General features: G+C 49.8%; 1 protein-coding gene across 1 annotated transcript in view; it reads left to right on the top strand.

The window, feature by feature from the left end:
* Positions 1-17,645, top strand: part of LOC142188429 (fatty-acid amide hydrolase 1-like) — a 69,583-nt gene that overhangs the window by 43,630 nt on the left and 8,308 nt on the right. Inside the window, exons 9-10 of the mRNA XM_075261838.1 lie at positions 7,504-7,601; positions 9,679-9,778. Coding sequence (XP_075117939.1) covers positions 7,504-7,601; positions 9,679-9,778 — 198 coding nt within the window. The remainder of the gene's footprint in view (positions 1-7,503; positions 7,602-9,678; positions 9,779-17,645) is intronic.

The following is a 17,645-nucleotide window of genomic DNA, read 5'->3' as shown; positions in this document are numbered from 1 at the left end:
GATGGTGCAGCCCACATACTCAAGTGAACAGTCAGTGCATTCCATTCCATAGATTACACAAGAACTCGGACAATTCAGATCATGTCTAATGTTATAAAATAATGTTCCTTATGATGAACTAAAGGTGGAGTTTTTCTTGCAAGATTTGCAGACCGCGCACCTGGACTGGCCACAATTATAAAAAGCCACTTGTTTTAACCACGTGGGCCTGAATGAAATAAAGGGGGGACAGAATGTCATTCAGGGATCTCCCCTTACACGAAACTAAATGAACTCCTCCCTCTGATATTCTCCTGGTTACATTGTGTTTCCAAAATAGCAATATTCCTTTTGATAATCTGAACAATTTGATTAAATTGCGTGGTATAGGGATTGAAAAATATAAAGGGCAACTCTCAACATTAACTCAGTTTTTTTGTGGTAATAACGCTGTGCGGTCAATGTGAGTCACAATTTGTCTGGTTCTGCTTAACATCCACTGGAATAATCTCTCTTATTTAGTCTGGTGAGTGTCCGTTCAGATTGTGTCTAATAATCCTGTTCCCATGAACAGACACGTTTGGCGCGATTTAATTCACCAACCGTCACTGACTGAATAGTGTGTTTGGGACGGCAACTTGTGGCGAGGAGGGTTGTGTTTCCTAACGTGGGTTTGCGATACAATGAGGTACAGTGTTGGCCACAAGTATCGCCCCCTGCAGTCCTGTCAGATAATCCTCGGTGTCCCCCAGATAATGATTACACAGCACAGACTCTTATATAGTATATAAGTGACACAGGGTATATACAGTATAAGTATCGCCCCCTGCAGTCCTGTCAGATAATCCTCGCTGTCCCCCAGATAATGATTACACAGCGCAGACTCTTATATAGTATATAAGTGACACAGGGTATATACAGTATAAGTATCGCCCCCTGCAGTCCTGTCAGATAATCCTCGCTGTCCCCCAGATAATGATTACACAGCACAGACTCTTATATAGTATATAAGTGACACAGGGTATATACAGTATAAGTATCGCCCCCTGCAGTCCTGTCAGATAATCCTCGCTGTCCCCCAGATAATGATTACACAGCACAGACTCTTATATAGTATATAAGTGACACAGGGTATATACAGTATAAGTATCGCCCCCTGCAGTCCTGTCAGATAATCCTCGGTGTCCCCCTAGATAATGATTACACAGCACAAACTCTTATATAGTATATAAGTGACACAGGGTATATACAGTATAAGTATCGCCCCCTGCAGTCCTGTCAGATAATCCTCGCTGTCCCCCAGATAATGATTACACAGCACAGACTCTTATATAGTATATAAGTGACACAGGGTATATACAGTATAAGTATCGCCCCCTGCAGTCCTGTCAGATAATCCTCGCTGTCCCCCAGATAATGATTACACAGCACAGACTCTTATATAGTATATAAGTGACACAGGGTATATACAGTATAAGTATCGCCCCCTGCAGTCCTGTCAGATAATCCTCGGTGTCCCCAGATAATGATTACACAGTGTCACGGAGCAAAGGTATACGTCTTCCTCCGGAAGGTCTTTTGAATCAACACGGACGCAAGAGGTCGGGAGACAACAGCAATTTATTGTAATCCACAAAGTTAGTAGCCGGCGGCGGTCACATCAACCATAATAACAATAAGTCCACAGAAGTCACAACTCAATGATAGCTTTGGTTCCTTGGTCCTGTAACTAAATCCTGGCTCTCTGCAGAGCTGTTCACAGGCCTGCTAACACATACTAACTGCTAGCTATATACTATATACTAAGACTGTTACACCTATATCTGTGGGTGGGAAGGGCTGAGTCACAGATCCTTCCCCCCTCACCTATACCAAGGAGAGCAGACTCCCTGTCTACTATGGACAATGCACCGTCCAACATCTTCTTGGGGACACTGATCAGATTATCTCCACCCATTGTCCTCACTAGTTAGAGGTATTTGCATACAATGTGCTAACACACTAGACCCCAATCAGCCAACTACACATTGATGTATACAACAGGTTAGAGAATACATTCCACATGAAATATATATTACACATTGCCTATAGTATAGACTCTAACCATCCCGTGACAACCCCTCCCCCTCTCAAAACATGTGCATGACACAATTGGCCTACACAGGTAAATTGGGGAATGCACATCAGTCTCTATAGCTCATATGTCCTCCTGCCGGGATAACCCATCTGCGTTCTGGTGTTGGTTCCCTCGGCGGTGCTGAATGGTAAAGTTGTAGGGTTGAAGGGCTGGCATCTGGCAGAAAATCCGGTGGATCCATGTTGGCTTCTCTCTGAGCTTGGCTTCGGGTCACTGCTCCCACAAAGTGGCACTGTAGATTTCCAACATCATTGCCTAACAGAACATCGGCCGGCAGCCCGCTCATCACACCAATTGTGCATCGTTTTGGTCCATAACCATAGTCGAGTTCCACGGTAGCTTTAGGAATACGTTTCCGAGTACCTCCTGCCAACTTGATAGAAATGCCAGGGCCCTCCTCTAGGGCCTCGGGTCGCACAACTCGGGGGTCCGCTACCGTTAGGAAAGCTCCCGAGTCCCGGAATCCAACAACTGTTCGGCCATCCAGTAGGACCTCCTGCAAGTGCTTCCTCTGAAGGTTTGCGGGATGTGTGGCGGAAGGCTGAATCCCATAGACCCCTGGAGGTGGAACAGATGTGTCATTCATGGAGTCATCTGGAAATGGGGCCAAACTTTCTGTCCTAGGGGTGGTTCCCAGGTAGTGAATAGGCCGGGATGCCACGGTGGCCCGTGCCCCCATGTTAACAGGGCAACTAGCTTGCAAATGTCCAGGCCGCCCGCAACCAAAACATCTGCGCTCTAGCATTCTTCCAGTAGGTCGTTGTCTAGGGACAGGGTTGTTCATAGCTGGAGGCCGATGGGCTGGGGCAGGGGTAGAGGGGGAATTGTAATCCTGAGGCCGGGCACGAAAGGTGGTTGGCTGGCTGAAGGGTGTCTGGCGGACTGTGGTAGTTTTCCGCTCCTCTGCAAACAACCTCTTCCACTGCGGCTTGATGGTCAGGCCCTCATCTGCAAGGGAAGCAGCTTGCTCAACTGTGGCTGGGTTCCGTTCCAGCACCCACTCACGGATCTCAGCGGGGCACTGGGAAAAGAACTGTTCCTTAAGTATGACTTGGAGGATCTTATCGACTGTGACAGCCTCCTCTCCTTCTAGCCAGCGCTTGCATGCTTGCTTCAACTTGTGGGCGAACATGTGGAAGGAGCTTCCCCCATTGTAAGACAAAGAGCGGAACTGAACTCGGTAGGTCTCTGGAGTGACTGCATAATACTTCTGCACCGCTCTTTTAATGGCCTCATAGTCCCGCTGATCACTAGGGTCCATGGCTCTGAGAGCTTCCGCAGCCCCATCTCGTAGGTGCCCCACCAGATACCGGACCCAATCCTTCTCTGGGACTTCCATCAGGTGGCACTGGTGTTCGAAGTCCTGAAAATATCCATCAACATCCCCAGCCGCTTCATCAAAGGTCTTGAAGTGTTTATGGGAGACATATGGTGGTTCTCTCACTGTTGGGCTGGGGGTCGACGTTTGATTATAATTCCGCGTAGTTATCTCAGCCATTCGCATTTCATGCGCCATTCTTTCCTTTTCATGCGCCATTCTCTGTTCCTCCTTCTCCGTTTCCTGAGCCCTCTGTAATGCTCTACTCCTTTGCTCTGCAGTTGCTCCTAGCCCCAGCACTGCCAATTCCTCCTCATACAAAACAACCCATCTGCTCTTTTGGGTCTGTACCTGCCACTCCTGTATCTCTACTGTCTCCTGGGGGCAGCCCTCCTCATGGTCGCTTTGCAGGGTCATCTCCTCCAGTGCCTCGATCAGTTGCTCTTTCGTTCTTCCCTGGTAACTCAGGTTTAGTTCCCGGGCCCTTACTTGTAGACTTGCCATAGTCCAGTTCCTGTATTCTGAGGTTGTGGCTCCATTAATCGCTGGGCTGCTGTAGTCCATCTCGCTGTCCGCTGTTGATCCCACTGCTGCCAACCAGTTGTCACGGAGCAAAGGTATACGTCTTCCTCCGGATGGTCTTTTGAATCAACACGGACGCAAGAGGTCGGGAGACAACAGCAATTTATTGTAATCCACAAAGTTAGTAGCCGGCGGCGGTCACATCAACCGTAACAACAATAAGTCCACAGAAGTCACAATCCAATGATAGCTTTGGTTCCTTGGTCCTGTAACTAAATCCTGGCTCTCTACAGAGCTGTGCACAGGCCGGCTAACACATACTAACTGCTAGCTACATACTATATACTAAGACTGTTACACCTATATCTGTGGGGGGGAAGGGCTGAGTCACAGATCCTTCCCCCCTCACCTATACCAAGGAGAGCAGACTCCCTGTCTACTATGGACAATGCACCGTCCAACATCTTCTTGGAGACACCGAGCAGATTATCTCCACCCATTGTCCTCACTGGTCCTCACTAGTTAGAGGTATTTGCATACAATGTGCTAACACACTAGACCCCAATCAGCCAACTACACATTGATGTTTACAACAGGTTAGAGAATACATTCCACATGAAATATATATTACACATTGCCTATAGTATAGACTCTAACCATCCCGTGACACACAGCACAGACTCTTATATAGTATATAAGTGACACAGGGTATATACAGTATAAGTATCGCCCCCTGCAGTCCTGTCAGATAATCCTCGCTGTCCCCAGATAATGATTACACAGCACAAACTCTTATATAGTATATAAGTGACACAGGGTATATACAGTATAAGTATCGCCCCCTGCAGTTCTGTCAGATAATCCTCGGTGTCCCCCAGATAATGATTACACAGCACAGACTCTTATATAGTATATAAGTGACACAGGGTATATACAGTATAAGTATCGCCCTCTGCAGTCCTGTCAGATAATCCTCGCTGTCCCCCAGATAATGATTACACAGAACAGACTCTTATATAGTATATAAGTGACACAGGGTATATACAGTATAAGTATCGCCCTCTGCAGTCCTGTCAGATAATCCTCGGTGTCCCCCAGATAATGATTACACAGCACAGACTCTTATATAGTATATAAGTGACACAGGGTATATACAGTATAAGTATCGCCCCCTGCAGTCCTGTCAGATAATCCTCGCTGTCCCCAGATAATGATTACACAGCACAGACTCTTATATAGTATATAAGTGACACAGGGTATATACAGTATAAGTATCACTCCCTGCAGTCCTGTCAGATAATCCTCGCTGTCCCCAGATAATGATTACACAGCACAGACTCTTATATAGTATATAAGTGACACAGGGTATATACAGTATAAGTATCGCCCCCTGCAGTCCTGTCAGATAATCCTCGCTGTCCCCCAGATAATGATTACACAGCACAGACTCTTATATAGTATATACGTGACACAGGGTATATACAGTATAAGTATCGCCCCCTGCAGCCCTGTCAGATAATCCTCGCTGTCCCCCAGATAATGATTACAAGCACAAACTCTTTGGTAATATCTTCAGTTATTTTGTTTGCAATGAAAAAACACAAAAGAGAATGAAAAAAAAGTCACATCATTGATCATTTTCCACAAAACTCCAAAACTGGTGCGGACAGAAGTATTGGCGCCCTCAGCCTAATACTTGGTAGCACAACCTTTAGACACAATAACTGCGCACAACCGCTTCCGCTAACCAGCAATGAGTTTCTTACAAGGCTCTGCTGGAATCTTAGACCCTTCTTCTTTGGCAAACTGCTCGCGGTCCCCCCTGAGATGTGAAGGGGGCCTTCTCCAATCTGCCACCAAGAGATCTCTCCCCCTCCCCCACAGGTGTTCTATGGGATTCAGGGCTGGACTCATTGCTGCCACTTTACAAGTCTCCAGGGCTTTCTCTCACCACCATTTTCTAGTGCTGACCTGAAGTGTGTTTTGGGTCCTTGTCCTGCTGGAAGAGCCCTGACCTCTGAGGGAGACCCCGCTTTCTCACACTGGGCCCTACATGATGCTGCACAATGTGTTGGTCGTCTTCAGACTTCATAATGCCATGCACACGGTCAAGCAGTCCAGTGCCAGAGGCAGCAAAGCCACCCCAAACCATCAGGGACCTCCGCCATGTCTGACTGTAGGGGGCGTCTTCTTCTCTTTTTTCCTGTAATCTCTATGTTGAGGCCTTCTCCTACTTTTGTCTCCTCTGACCAGAGAACATTCTTCCAGAACGGTTTTGGCTTTCTCAGGTAAGTTTTGGCAAACTCCAGCCTGGCTTCTGTCTGTGGGTAAGAAGTGGGGTCTTCCGGGGTCTCCTACCATACAGTCCCTTCTCATTCAGATGCTGACACTGGATAGTACGGGGTGACACTGTTGTACCCTCGCACTGCAGGGCAGCTTGGACTTGTTTGGATGTTAGTCGCGGTTCTTTATCCGCCATCCGCACAATCTTGCGGTGAAATCTCTGGTCAATGCTTCTTTTGCGTCCACATCTTGGGAGGTTAGCCACAGGGCCATGGGCTTTATACTTCTTACTGACACTGCGCACGGTAGACACAGGAACATTCAGGGCTTTGGAGATGGACTTGTAGCCTTGAGATTGCTCATGTTTCCTCACTCCATGTGCAGCTCCTCCTCTTCCCTCCCTCCATGTGCAGCTCCTCCTCTTCCCTCCCTCCATGTGCAGCTCCTCCTCTTCCCTCCCTCCATGTGCAGCTCCTCCTCTTCCCTCCCTCCATGTGCAGCTCCTCCTCTTCCCTCCCTCCATGTGCAGCTCCTCCTCTTCCCTCCCTCCATGTGCAGCTCCTCCTCTTCCCTCCCTCCATGTGCAGCTCCTCCTCTTCCCTCCCTCCATGTGCAGCTCCTCCTCTTCCCTCCCTCCATGTGCAGCTCCTCCTCTTCCCTCCCTCCATGTGCAGCTCCTCCTCTTCCCTCACTCCATGTGCAGCTCCTCCTCTTCCCTCACTCCATGTGCAGCTCCTCCTCTTCCCTCACTCCATGTGCAGCTCCTCCTCTTCCCTCCCTCCATGTGCAGCTCCTCCTCTTCCCTCCCTCCATGTGCAGCTCCTCCTCTTCCCTCCCTCCATGTTTAGCTCCTCCTCTTCCCTCACTCCATGTGCAGCTCCTCCTCTTCCCTCACTCCATGTGCAGCTCCTCCTCTTCCCTCCCTCCATGTGCAGCTCCTCCTCTTCCCTCACTCCATGTGCAGCTCCTCCTCTTCCCTCCCTCCATGTGCAGCTCCTCCTCTTCCCTCCCTCCATGTTTAGCTCCTCCTCTTCCCTCCCTCCATGTTTAGCTCCTCCTCTTCCCTCCCTCCATGTGCAGCTCCTCCTCTTCCCTCCCTCCATGTGCAGCTCCTCCTCTTTCCTCCCTCCATGTGCAGCTCCTCCTCTTTCCTCCCTCCATGTGCAGCTCCTCCTCTTTCCTCCCTCCATGTGCAGCTCCTCTCTCCCCCCATGGATCTTATTGAACAGTTTGGTCTTCTGTAATATTTTGTGTTTTCTTCCAGCTCATCCCCTTCCAACCTCCACGAGTAGATTCTGCCTTTGAGATTTTCCTAAAAATGACACTTTTTGGAGATGGCGGGACAACAGTAGAAAACAAGTTGTAAGTGAGCGACATGGTAGTTGTGATTTACATGGAGGGTCTCTGGAGGGTGAACAGGACTCATTCCTGCCATATTTGGAGGGGATGAGGGCTCATTCTTGTTATAGGGGAGGGTCTCTGGAGGGGGATGAGGTCAAGATAAAAAGGGGCTTTATTAGCATAACCGAAGAAAAAAACATTTGGTATTACCAAAGCAAAGAAAGGTTGGGGGTGAGGGTGTGGTTTGGGGGTATGTGTATCCTCGGGGGTCATCATTCTTGTGTGGGTATGGGTAGGTGTGGGGTGGGTGGTTTGGGGTATAACAGTCCGTGGAGTCTCATCTTCCTCTTCGTTGGTGACTGCTATATGGGGAGGTGGGGTGGGGGTGGGGCGGGTGTATTGGGATAAATATAACAGTCCGTGGAGTCTCATCTTCCTCTTCGTTGGTGACCGCTATATGGGGAGGTGGGGTGGGGGTGGGGCGGGTGTATTGGGATAAATATAACAGTCCATGGAGTCTCATCTTCCTCTGGTTTGGTGACAGCTGGACACGTATTGGGCAGCGATCTCCACAGTGGCCTCTTCTTCTCCCAGTAGGATGTAGAGTTTCCTCTTCTCCCAGTCTGGGATGTGGGCAGAGAGTCTTTGGTAGTAGACGGCCCTCACAGCTGAGTATTTGGTGCAGTGTAGCAGGAAGTGGGTCTCGTCTTCTAGGGCCCCCTGGTCACAGTGCTGGCACAGTCTCTTCTCCCGTGGCTTGTACGTCTGCCTGTATCGCCCCGTCTCTATCTCTAGGTTGTGGGCGCTCAGTCTGTATCGGCTCAGGGTCTGTCTGTGCTTGGGGTGGCGTATTCTCTCCAGGTAGGTGGCCATGGTGTAGTCCCTTTGTAGGGATTGGTACACATTGGTGAGTTTCTTGGAGTTATTTATTGCGCTTCTCCATTCCTCGATGTACTGCTCTTTGTCTCTCTCAATGACTCCTTTTATTTGAGCCTTGTTCAGGGCATGTTGGGGGTTTTGGCTTGGCAGATGGCTGACGCTTGGTTGGGGGGTGTCAGTTTTTCTCTGGGCTCTGTGCAGTGCCGCACCTCCCATGAGGCGACCTGAAGCGGCCGCTTCAGGCGGCGCTATGCCAGGGCCTCGGGAGGGCGGCATTTTTCTGACCTAAGCCAGTCCAGGGAAGCGAGCAGTGTATTGGGGTAGCCCTGCTGGACGCAGCGCTGCTCCAGCGGCCGCCCCTCACACTCAGGCAGAGAGCAGGTCCTCTCCCTGCCTGAGAACGCCTCGTGCTCTGCTCGGCCCCGCCCCTTTCTTGCGACCCCGCCCCCTCAGCTCCGCCCCCTCCTCCAGGGGGGGGGAGGGGGCTTTCTGAAGTCCACTTCAGGCGGCAGAAAGCCCAGGTTCACCCCTGGCTCTGTGGCTCAGCCAGGCTTGGTGGTGGTAAGAGCTGGGGCTGCTGCCCTGTATGTGAGTCCAGAATGATAGCGCCCTCTTCTGTATGGTGAGCCATAGGGGGAGTCTGCCTAGCTCTGCCCTGCAGGCCATGTTGGTGGTGTTGCGATGGACATGGAGCAGGTATTTGCAGAACTCCAGGTGGAAGTTCTCTGTTGGGCTGGAATCCCACTTTGACTGGTCTGGGTAGGTGGCTGGGCCCCAGACCTCACTGCCATAGAGAAGGATCGGGGAGATGACAGCGTCAAATATCTTCATCCAGACCCTCACCGGTGGTTTGAGGTGGTACAGTTGTCTTCTGATGGCGTAGAAGGTTCTGCAGGCTTTTGCTTTCAGGGTTTCTATTGCTGCTTTGAAGCTTCCTGATTGGCTGAGCTCCAGCCCCAGGTAGGTGTAGCTGTTGGTTTTCTCCAGTGTGGAGCCGTTCAGTGTGAATTGTGAGGTGGTGGAGGCTTTATTGTGGCCCTTCTTCTGAAATACCATGACTTTGGTCTTCTTCTTGTTGATGGGTAGGGCCCATGTGGTGCTGAATTTTTCCAGTCTGTGTTACAGGGAGGGTCTCTGGAGGGGAATAGGGGCTCAGTCCTGTGATAGGTGGGGGTCTTCGTAGGAGGATGGTGTCTCAGTCCTGTGACTCCTATTTCAGTGACAACAACATTTTGGACCCCAACCACAAGGAGACACATCTTCTCTATAAGATGCCGGGTGCATTGAGGCGGCTCCTTGCCTCCGGTTTGTGGCCTGTGGTGAGTAAAGAAATCAGTCCTGCTATGTATTGTGTTCTTGTTGATCTCTCCCCTGATCTGGGCCAGGCAGTGTGTAAGTGTGAACACCTCTCTATATAGACCAGAGTTGATGAAATTAAGGGGTGAAACCTTCTGTTGATTCCCACTCTCCCCCATTAAAAGTACAGTCATACAGTGTCTATAACATGTCTAGTTACTAACATTGCCTAATGTGGGGGCCCCAAAAATGGGTCATACAATGGTCAAATAATAATGATGATAATGCTGCTCCACTGAAAATAATACACTACGCCAAACAGCTGCCATCCGGTGCACAGACTGTCAAAACAAAACACTCCTAGTGCTCCAGTATGTACAGACTATTCTAGTCACTGTGATTGTGATGGCACCGAGGGTTAACACTCACGTTATACACAGACATTACAACCAGACTCACGTGTGAGATCTGTGTGGTGACACCGATGGGGTAACATCTCTAATGAACCTTAAGGCTAGTACAGATCACATACACCTCTCAGGCCGGGTGTACTATCTGTGTAATGTCAGAGCTGTTACCTCTCAGTGTCACCGCACAGATCACACACACCTCTCAGGCCGGGTGTACTATCTGTGTAATTCCAGAGCTGTTACCCCTCAGTGTCACCGCACAGATCACACACACCTCTCAGGCCGGGTGTACTATCTGTGTGTAATGTCAGAGCTGTTACCCCTCAGTGTCACCGTACAGATCACACACACCTCTCAGTACGGGTGTACTACCTGTGTAATGTCAGAGCTGTTACCCCTCAGTGTCACCGCACAGATCACACAAACCTCTCAGGCCGGGTGTACTATCTGTGTAATGTCAGAGCTGTTACCTCTCAGTGTCACTGCACAGATCACACACACCTCTCAGTACGGGTGTACTATCTGTGTAATGTCAGAGCTGTTACCCCTCAGTGTCACTGTACAGATCACACACACCTCTCAGTACGGGTGTACTATCTGTGTAATGTCAGAGCTGTTACCCCTCAGTGTCACCGCACAGACCACACACACCTCTCAGGCCGGGTGTACTATCTGTGTAATGTCAGAGCTGTTTCCTCTCAGTGTCACTGTACAGATCACACACACTTCTCAGTACGGGTGTACTATCTGTGTAATGTCAGAGCTGTTACCCCTCATTGTCACTGTACAGATCACACACACCTCTCAGTACGGGTGTACTATCTGTGTAATGTCAGAGCTGTTTCCTCTCAGTGTCACTGTACAGATTACACACACCTCTCAGTACGGGTGTACTATCTGTGTAATGTCAGAGCTGTTACCCCTCATTGTCACCGTACAGATCACACACACCTCTCAGGCCGGGTGTACTATCTGTGTAATGTCAGAGCTGTTACCTCTCAGTGTCACTGCACAGACCACACACACCTCTCAGTACGGGTGTACTCTCTGTGTAATGTCAGAGCTATTACCCCTCAGTGTCACCGCACAGACCACACACACCTCTCAGTACGGGTGTACTATCTGTGTAATGTCAGAGCTGTTACCCCTCAGTGTCACCGCACAGACCACACACACCTCTCAGTACGGGTGTACTCTCTGTGTAATGTCAGAGCTGTTACCCCTCAGTGTCACCGCACAGACCACACACACCTCTCAGTACGGGTGTACTCTCTGTGTAATGTCAGAGCTGTTACCCCTCAGTGTCACCGCACAGACCACACACACCTCTCAGTACGGGTGTACTCTCTGTGTAATGTCAGAGCTGTTACCCCTCAGTGTCACCGCACAGACCACACACACCTCTCAGTACGGGTGTACTCTCTGTGTAATGTCAGAGCTGTTACCCCTCAGTGTCACCGCACAGATCACACACACCTCTCAGTACGGGTGTACTACCTGTGTAATGTCAGAGCTGTTACCCCTCAGTGTCACCGCACAGATCACACAAACCTCTCAGGCCGGGTGTACTATCTGTGTAATGTCAGAGCTGTTACCTCTCAGTGTCACTGCACAGATCACACACACCTCTCAGGCCGGGTGTACTATCTGTGTAATTCCAGAGCTGTTACCCCTCAGTGTCACCGCACAGATCACACACACCTCTCAGGCCGGGTGTACTATCTGTGTGTAATGTCAGAGCTGTTACCCCTCAGTGTCACCGTACAGATCACACACACCTCTCAGTACGGGTGTACTACCTGTGTAATGTCAGAGCTGTTACCCCTCAGTGTCACCGCACAGATCACACAAACCTCTCAGGCCGGGTGTACTATCTGTGTAATGTCAGAGCTGTTACCTCTCAGTGTCACTGCACAGATCACACACACCTCTCAGTACGGGTGTACTATCTGTGTAATGTCAGAGCTGTTACCCCTCAGTGTCACTGTACAGATCACACACACCTCTCAGTACGGGTGTACTATCTGTGTAATGTCAGAGCTGTTACCCCTCAGTGTCACCGCACAGATCACACACACCTCTCAGGCCGGGTGTACTATCTGTGTAATGTCAGAGCTGTTTCCTCTCAGTGTCACTGTACAGATCACACACACTTCTCAGTACGGGTGTACTATCTGTGTAATGTCAGAGCTGTTACCCCTCATTGTCACTGTACAGATCACACACACCTCTCAGTACGGGTGTACTATCTGTGTAATGTCAGAGCTGTTTCCTCTCAGTGTCACTGTACAGATTACACACACCTCTCAGTACGGGTGTACTATCTGTGTAATGTCAGAGCTGTTACCCCTCATTGTCACCGTACAGATCACACACACCTCTCAGGCCGGGTGTACTATCTGTGTAATGTCAGAGCTGTTACCTCTCAGTGTCACTGCACAGACCACACACACCTCTCAGTACGGGTGTACTCTCTGTGTAATGTCAGAGCTGTTACCCCTCAGTGTCACCGCACAGACCACACACACCTCTCAGTACGGGTGTACTATCTGTGTAATGTCAGAGCTGTTACCCCTCAGTGTCACCGCACAGACCACACACACCTCTCAGTACGGGTGTACTCTCTGTGTAATATCAGAGCTGTTACCCCTCAGTGTCACCGCACAGACCACACACACCTCTCAGTACGGGTGTACTCTCTGTGTAATGTCAGAGCTGTTACCCCTCAGTGTCACCGCACAGACCACACACACCTCTCAGTACGGGTGTACTCTCTGTGTAATGTCAGAGCTGTTACCCCTCAGTGTCACCGCACAGATCACACACACCTCTCAGTACGGGTGTACTACCTGTGTAATGTCAGAGCTGTTACCCCTCAGTGTCACCGCACAGATCACACACACCTCTCAGTACGGGTGTACTCTCTGTGTAATGTCAGAGCTGTTACCCCTCAGTGTCACCGCACAGATCACACACACCTCTCAGTACGGGTGTACTACCTGTGTAATGTCAGAGCTGTTACCCCTCAGTGTCACCGCACAGATCACACATACCTCTCAGTACGGGTGTACTATCTGTGTGTAATGCCAGAGCTGTTACCTCTCAGTGTCACCGCAAAGATCACACACACCTCTCAGTACGGGTGTACTCTCTGTGTAATGTCAGAGCTGTTACCCCTCAGTGTCACCGTACAGATCACACACACCTCTCAGTACGGGTGTACTATCTGTGTAATATCAGAGCTGTTACCCCTCAGTGTCACCGTACAGATCACACACACCTCTCAGGCCGGGTGTACTATCTGTGTAATGTCAGAGCTGTTACCCCTCAGTGTCACCGCACAGATCACACACACCTCTCAGTACGGGTGTACTATCTGTGTGTACTGTCAGAGCTGTTACCCCTCAGTGTCACCGTACAGATCACACACACCTCTCAGTACGGGTGTACTATCTGTGTGTAATGTCAGAGCTGTTACCCCTCAGTGTCACCGTACAGATCACACACACCTCTCAGTACGGGTGTACTATCTGTGTGTAATGTCAGAGCTGTTACCCCTCAGTGTCACCGCACAGATCACACACACCTCTCAGTACGGGTGTACTATCTGTGTGTAATGTCAGAGCTGTTACCCCTCAGTGTCACCGTACAGATCACACACACCTCTCAGTACGGGTGTACTATCTGTGTAATGTCAGAGCTGTTTCCTCTCAGTGTCACCGTACAGATCACACACACCTCTCAGTACGGGTGTACTCTTTGTGTAATGTCAGAGCTGTTACCCCTCAGTGCCACCGTACAGATCACACACACCTCTCAGTACGGGTGTACTATCTGTGTAATGTCAGAGCTGTTACCCCTCAGTGTCACCGTACAGATCACACACACCTCTCAGTACGGGTGTACTATCTGTGTAATGTCAGAGCTGTTTCCTCTCAGTGTCACCGTACAGATCACACACACCTCTCAGTACGGGTGTACTATCTGTGTAATGTCAGAGCTGTTTCCTCTCAGTGTCACCGTACAGATCACACACACCTCTCAGTACGGGTGTACTATCTGTGTAATATCAGAGCTGTTACCCCTCAGTGTCACCGCACAGATCACACACACCTCTCAGTACGGGTGTACTATCTGTGTGTAATGTCAGAGCTGTTACCTCTCAGTGTCACCGCACAGATCACACACACCTCTCAGTACGGGTGTAATACCTGTGTAATGTCAGAGCTGTTACCCCTCAGTGTCACCGTACAGATCACACACACCTCTCAGTACGGGTGTACTATCTGTGTGTAATGTCAGAGCTGTTACCCCTCAGTGTCACCGTACAGATCACACACACACCTCTTAGTACGGGTGTACTATCTGTGTGTAATGTCAGAGCTGTTACCCCTCAGTGTCACCGCACAGATCACACACACCTCTCAGTATGGGTGTACTACCTGTGTAATGTCAGAGCTGTTACCCCTCAGTGTCACCGCACAGATCACACACACCTCTCAGTACGGGTGTACTACCTGTGTAATGTCAGAGCTGTTACCCCTCAGTGTCACCGCACAGATCACACACACCTCTCAGTACGGGTGTACTATCTGTGTGTAATGTCAGAGCTGTTACCTCTCAGTGTCACCGCACAGATCACACACACCTCTCAGTACGGGTGTACTACCTGTGTAATGTCAGAGCTGTTTCCTCTCAGTGTCACTGTACAGATCACACACACCTCTCAGTACGGGTGTACTATCTGTGTGTAATGTCAGAGCTGTTACCCCTCAGTGTCACCGTACAGATCACACACACCTTTCAGTACGGGTGTACTATCTGTGTAATGTCAGAGCTGTTTCCTCTCAGTGTCACCGCACAGATCACACACACCTCTCAGTACTGGTGTACTCTCTGTGTAATGTCAGAGCTGTTACCCCTCAGTGTCACCGCACAGATCACACACACCTCTCAGTACGGGTGTACTATCTGTGTAATGCCAGAGCTGTTACCTCTCAGTGTCACCGCACAGATCACTCACACCTCTCAGTACGGGTGTACTATCTGTGTGTAATGTCAGAGCTGTTACCCCTCAGTGTCACCGCACAGATCACACACACCTCTCAGGCCGGGTGTACTATCTGTGTAATGTCAGAGCTGTTACCCCTCATTGTCACCGTACAGATCACACACACCTCTCCACACGGGTGTACTATCTGTGTATAATGTCAGAGCTGTTACCCCTCAGTGTCAGTGCACAGATCACACACACCTCTCAGTACGGGTGTACTATCTGTGTAATGCCAGAGCTGTTTCTTCTCAGTGTCACTGTACAGATCACACACACCTCTCAGTACGGGTGTACTATCTGTGTGTAATGTCAGAGCTGTTACCCCTCAGTGTCACCGTACAGATCACACACACATCTCAGTACGGGTGTACTATCTGTGTAATGTCAGAGCTGTTACCCCTCATTGTCACCGTACAGATCACACACACCTCTCAGTACGGGTGTACTATCTGTGTAATGTCAGAGCTGTTTCCTCTCAGTGTCACTGTACAGATCACACACACCTCTCAGTACGGGTGTACTATCTGTGTGTAATGTCAGAGCTGTTACCCCTCAGTGTCACCGTACAGATCACACACACCTCTCAGTACGGGTGTACTATCTGTGTAATGTCAGAGCTGTTTCCTCTCAGTGTCACCGTACAGATCACACACACCTCTCCAGACGGGTGTACTATCTGTGTATAATGTCAGAGCTGTTACCCCTCAGTGTCAGCGCACAGATCACACACACACCTCTCAGTACGGGTGTACTATCTGTGTAATGCCAGAGCTGTTTCCTCTCAGTGTCACTGTACAGATCACACACACCTCTCAGTACGGGTGTACTATCTGTGTAATATCAGAGCTGTTACCCCTCAGTGTCACTGTACAGATCACACACACCTCTCAGTACGGGTGTACTATCTGTATGTAATGTCAGAGCTGTTACCCCTCATTGTCACCGTACAGATCACACACACCTCTCAGTACGGGTGTACTATCTGTGTGTAATGTCAGAGCTGTTACCCCTCAGTGTCACTGTACAGATCACACACACCTCTCAGTACGGGTGTACTATCTGTGTGTAATGTCAGAGCTGTTACCCCTCAGTGTCACCGCACAGATCACACACACCTCTCAGTACGGGTGTACTACCTGTGTAATGTCAGAGCTGTTACCCCTCAGTGTCACCGCACAGATCACACACACCTCTCAGTACGGGTGTACTACCTGTGTAATGTCAGAGCTGTTACCCCTCAGTGTCACCGCACAGATCACACACACACCTCTCAGTACGGGTGTACTACCTGTGTAATGTCAGAGCTGTTACCCCTCAGTGTCACTGCACAGATCACACACACCTCTCAGTACGGGTGTACTATCTGTGTAATTCCAGAGCTGTTACCCCTCAGTGTCACCGTACAGATCACACACACCTCTCAGTACGGGTGTACTACCTGTGTAATGTCAGAGCTGTTACCCCTCAGTGTCACTGCACAGATCACACACACCTCTCAGTACGGGTGTACTACCTGTGTAATGTCAGAGCTGTTACCCCTCAGTGTCACCGCACAGATCACACACACCTCTCAGTACGGGTGTACTATCTGTGTGTACTGTCAGAGCTGTTACCCCTCAGTGTCACCGTACAGATCACACACACCTCTCAGTACGGGTGTACTATCTGTGTGTAATGTCAGAGCTGTTACCTCTCAGTGTCACCGCACAGATCACACACACCTCTCAGTACGGGTGTACTACCTGTGTAATGTCAGAGCTGTTTACTCTCAGTGTCACTGTACAGATCACACACACCTCTCAGTACGGGTGTACTATCTGTGTGTAATGTCAGAGCTGTTACCCCTCAGTGTCACCGTACAGATCACACACACCTCTCAGTACGGGTGTACTATCTGTGTAATGTCAGAGCTGTTTCCTCTCAGTGTCACCGTACAGATCACACACACCTCTCAGTACGGGTGTACTCTTTGTGTAATGTCAGAGCTGTTACCCCTCAGTGCCACCGTACAGATCACACACACCTCTCAGTACGGGTGTACTATCTGTGTAATGTCAGAGCTGTTACCCCTCAGTGTCACCGTACAGATCACACACACCTCTCAGTACGGGTGTACTATCTGTGTAATGTCAGAGCTGTTTCCTCTCAGTGTCACCGTACAGATCACACACACCTCTCAGTACGGGTGTACTATCTGTGTAATGTCAGAGCTGTTTCCTCTCAGTGTCACCGTACAGATCACACACACCTCTCAGTACGGGTGTACTATCTGTGTAATATCAGAGCTGTTACCCCTCAGTGTCACCGCACAGATCACACACACCTCTCAGTACGGGTGTACTATCTGTGTGTACTGTCAGAGCTGTTACCCCTCAGTGTCACCGCACAGATCACACACACCTCTCAGTACGGGTGTACTATCTGTGT

This window comes from Leptodactylus fuscus, unplaced genomic scaffold (genome assembly GCF_031893055.1).
Source record: "Leptodactylus fuscus isolate aLepFus1 unplaced genomic scaffold, aLepFus1.hap2 HAP2_SCAFFOLD_461, whole genome shotgun sequence".
In the NCBI taxonomy this organism is placed as follows: domain Eukaryota; kingdom Metazoa; phylum Chordata; class Amphibia; order Anura; family Leptodactylidae; genus Leptodactylus; species Leptodactylus fuscus.
This window is presented reverse-complemented; position numbering and strand designations above follow the sequence as displayed.